General features: G+C 23.9%; 2 protein-coding genes across 3 annotated transcripts; one reads left to right on the top strand and one right to left on the bottom strand.

The window, feature by feature from the left end:
* Positions 1 to 12: 12 nt before the first annotated feature.
* Positions 13 to 1,281, top strand: LOC105367019 (vacuolar protein sorting-associated protein 16 homolog). The gene is made up of 5 exons (XM_011505641.1): positions 13 to 157; positions 235 to 482; positions 753 to 849; positions 936 to 1,039; positions 1,109 to 1,281. The coding sequence occupies exons 1-5, from the start codon at positions 14 to 16 to the stop codon at positions 1,245 to 1,247; spliced, it is 732 nt and encodes a 243-aa protein (XP_011503943.1). The 5' UTR covers position 13; the 3' UTR covers positions 1,248 to 1,281.
* Positions 1,282 to 1,537: 256 nt separating this feature from the next.
* On the bottom strand, positions 1,538 to 3,378 carry LOC105367020 (phosphopantothenate--cysteine ligase CAB2-like). Of its 2 annotated transcripts, XM_011505642.1 has the most exons (6): positions 3,136 to 3,378; positions 2,925 to 3,055; positions 2,739 to 2,836; positions 2,462 to 2,676; positions 1,877 to 2,059; positions 1,538 to 1,789 (listed from the first exon to the last, which is right to left on the bottom strand). In XM_011505642.1, the coding sequence occupies exons 1-6, from the start codon at positions 3,262 to 3,264 to the stop codon at positions 1,607 to 1,609; spliced, it is 939 nt and encodes a 312-aa protein (XP_011503944.1). In that variant the 5' UTR covers positions 3,265 to 3,378; the 3' UTR covers positions 1,538 to 1,606. The 2 variants fall into 2 exon arrangements, with proteins under 2 accessions (XP_011503944.1, XP_011503945.1); XM_011505643.1 differs by lacking the exon at positions 1,877 to 2,059.
* Between the last annotated feature and the right edge of the window lie 498 nt (positions 3,379 to 3,876).

Raw genomic sequence — 3,876 nt, forward strand, 5'->3', positions numbered from 1 at the left:
TTTTTTTTTTTAGATGGCCATTATGCATTGCCCATTAGCAATGACATTGTATATAAAATATTGTCAAAATCATAATCGGGAAACATTACGCGATATTTATAATCAATATGATGATTATTATTCTCAAGCACTTTGGTTTATTAAGGAAAGTTATCAGGTAAAAAATTACCGGTTATATCTTATAGTACGTGCTACGTTAATTATTTAAGAACACATATTAATTTTTATATTAAGAATTCTACTTCAAGGGATGCAATGTTACAATCTGCATTAGATCATTTTAAATTGAGCAAGCACGATGCAAATTCGTGCTTGATAGACGAACAGATAAAATTATTAAGGTATCAACGTTCCTTGGAAGAAACTTTACACGAATCTGTAGTTGGAAAACCACTTCATGATACAGTAAAAGTTTTACTTTTACACAATGAAATTAAATTAGCTGATAAATTAAGATCAGAATATAAGTTTCCAGACCGAAGGTATGTAATTTTTCGAAATGCTTAGTAACTCACCATATTTTATATATTCGAAACAACTTTAAAGTTTTACTTTTGGAACTCATATTTATTTAAAACATTTTGTTTATTTTTTATATTAAATAATTCAGTATTAATGATAAAAGGTAATTTTTAAATACATATGAATACTTATCATATAGATAAAAATTGATAATTTATTTAAAAATCCATCTTTATTATGACATTAATTAAATACTTTTATAAATTGTTTATTTGTTTGAATGAAAATAGATACTGGTGGTTACGAATACAATGTTTGGCTGAGCAAGGATTATGGAATGAGTTAGAAAAATTTTCCAAATACAAAAAATCTCCAATTGGATATGAGGTACATAGTATAGTTACTTAATTTATAAGTAATACATTTTCATCTATAAAAATTAAAAAAAAATTGAAATAAACTTTAATATACAGCCTTTCATGGACCAGTGTTTGAAATATAAAAAAGAATTAGAGGCAAAAAAATATCTTCCTCGGATTAAGGATGAATTGAAAGTTAAATATTTTGTGAAACTGGAGTATGTATTCACACGTATACACACACACTCATATTGCACATTAAAATTACTAATAAAATAATATTTTAGTATGTTACTAGAAGCTGCTCAAACTGCCTTAGAGCATAAAGATTTAGCTGCTATTACTTTTGTATTAGCCCGATGTAATAATAGAAGATTGCAAGAAAAAATCGGTGCTATGGTAGCAAGTCTTAGAAATGGAAAGTGAATTTAATTTTGAAATAAAAATTTTGGTTCAGTTAAATTTTAATTTAAATTTATTAATATAATGTAAATAATTATTAGTTTCTTTAATACATATTAAATAGATTTATTTTATAATTTTTATATGCATAAATATATGTAATTAATATTAAAATATATACAATATCATAAAAGTACCCTATAAATGTTTTCTAAATTTTTTAACTTCTGTTAAAAATAAATAAAAAATATCTATATCTTATTATATATCCATATATTCCTTTATAATGAATTGATTACCTCATTTTGGTTCTTTTTCTTGAAAAAATAAAATATTTTGTTCTATCGTTAAATTGTAAAAATATATTAACATATTTCATATCACTAGTCAAGTTTTTGAGATCTCATCCAAATTTCGTGTTTTTCTATGAGATTTTGGACTATGAACTTTTCTATTTCTTCTCCATTTTGTATTTGTTCATTTGTAAGCGATAAGATATAGTCGTTTTCTTGACTAACAAAAACAACTTGTTGTTTACGTGTCTGTAATATATTTGCTATCACTAACTGTAATAAAAGAAATGAGACATAGTGTAAATGAAAACTGTTAAATATTATACTATGTATCGCGAATGTATATGTTTGACTACATACATTGTGATTATATTTTGTTAATGCTTCACGAGCTTTAGAAATGAGAATATTTTCATCGGTTTCAAGTTTAAATGATACAACAAAAGCCTTAGAAACCCAAAGATTGACAAGAGGCTCTAATACTTTAGGAACTAGTTGTAAATGAATGGATGGAGCTCCACTTGAAGAAATTTTATGTAAAGCCTGAAACCTTCATATGAATATTTGACACTTATTTTTATATTATTATTTATTAATTTGCAATATAAAAACAATTTTAAATAATTCATTATTTTATTAACAAGCTGAATCAATTAAAATAGTTTATTATTTGATTTTAGCTGCAATGAAGAAAGAATATTGTTTATTCAATGAAATAATTAATAGAAAGATCAAAACAAAATAATTCGAAGTCTGTGTAACTATATCAATGAATTTAGTATTCATATAATTTATTTTATAATTGATGGACATTTTTTATATTTTTTCTATATATAAATAATTTTTACTAACTTATACAATTATTATTGAAATTAGGAACTATTTTAAAAATGCATTTTAACGGTATATATCTTTTATAAAAATTTATATATAAAAAATACTTGCCATTTCATTCGAAGGAATGTAAAAATCAGATACTGCAGCTGCCAAGTATAAAATAGCTCTATTTTCTAAAATAGTCAACGCTTGACAAGCACTTCTAAGAAGCCAAAGATATTCAGAAAGAGTAGTAAAACATATTTGCAGAAGTTTGTTATCTTTCAAAGTTTCTTTATATTTTCTTAAAATTTTTGATATTTTATTAACATATTGTGGTGCAACTATTCATAACAAAATATTTAATATTAGCTATTGAAATAAAGAAAAGTTACTATATCTATACCTGATATTGAAGTAACATCATTTATCATTGTTAAATTCATTATGTCTAAAAATTTATGTCCGGAAAAATGTCGAGAAAAAGGTTCTAACGACTTCAATCTGTAATTATACAATAAAATATGAAAATCATGTTTCTTGATTTTAGTTGAATTCAGTCAATTCGAGAAATAAAATATATTTTTATTACCTATGCATGAAAATAACTGCGTAACCATGATCTAAAAAGTACTCTGCTGAAATTGAACCTCGATTTCCTGCACTAAAATTGTCTACAAATCGCACTGTATTATGTTCTAACGGAACAGTTGTGCCACCACTCTAAGTAACAAATAAAATGTTGCATAATATTTAATTATGAGTAGTATTAAAAAATGTATTCAAGTAAATAATGAACTAACTGTTATTAAAACAATCTTATTGTTTTTCTCAATATGATGTTTTGCAAAATTGTTCAAGAGCTTTTCATTTTCATCAAGATTTGAAGGTCTTGGAGTTCTATCATAAAATTCTTCCCACAACAATGCCATTGTATTTTAATACAAAAATTAACAAACCTGTATTAAATTTTATTTACACATATATTAAAATGCTATAAGAAATTATGCAAGATATTAGAATAAACGATGAATCACAAATATACTTCATTTACACAAATATAGTTCATTTACGACATATATACAAATATACACAAATATAGTTCATTTACGACATATGATTGTAATTATAATTATTTAACGTATCAAATATGCAAATGAAATACTATTTTACTTTTTATAATGAACCATCCTGACTTGTTGTTGCCTAATATTATTAAAGTAAATAAATCCTGCCAATATTATATAAGAAAGAAAAATCATACTTAAATATTCTTACTGCTTGCACTCTGTTTAATAGCTTATATTTCGTTTCGAATATGCCAAAAAATGAAAGTGACAAAATTATTTCCACATAGTAAATAATTAATACCAGAAATAACGATATTTTATAGGTTGGAATAATCTTCACAATCCATCGATTAAAACATAAAATTAAGAGATAAAATTATTCGGTTCTATAAAATCTTGTATTACTCTTGAATTTTTGCAATTAAGCTAAGTATGCATATTTGAATATAAAGAAATTAATATATATATATATAT

This window comes from Ceratosolen solmsi, unplaced genomic scaffold (genome assembly GCF_000503995.2).
Source record: "Ceratosolen solmsi marchali unplaced genomic scaffold, CerSol_1.0 C3569320, whole genome shotgun sequence".
Classification (NCBI taxonomy): domain Eukaryota; kingdom Metazoa; phylum Arthropoda; class Insecta; order Hymenoptera; family Agaonidae; genus Ceratosolen; species Ceratosolen solmsi.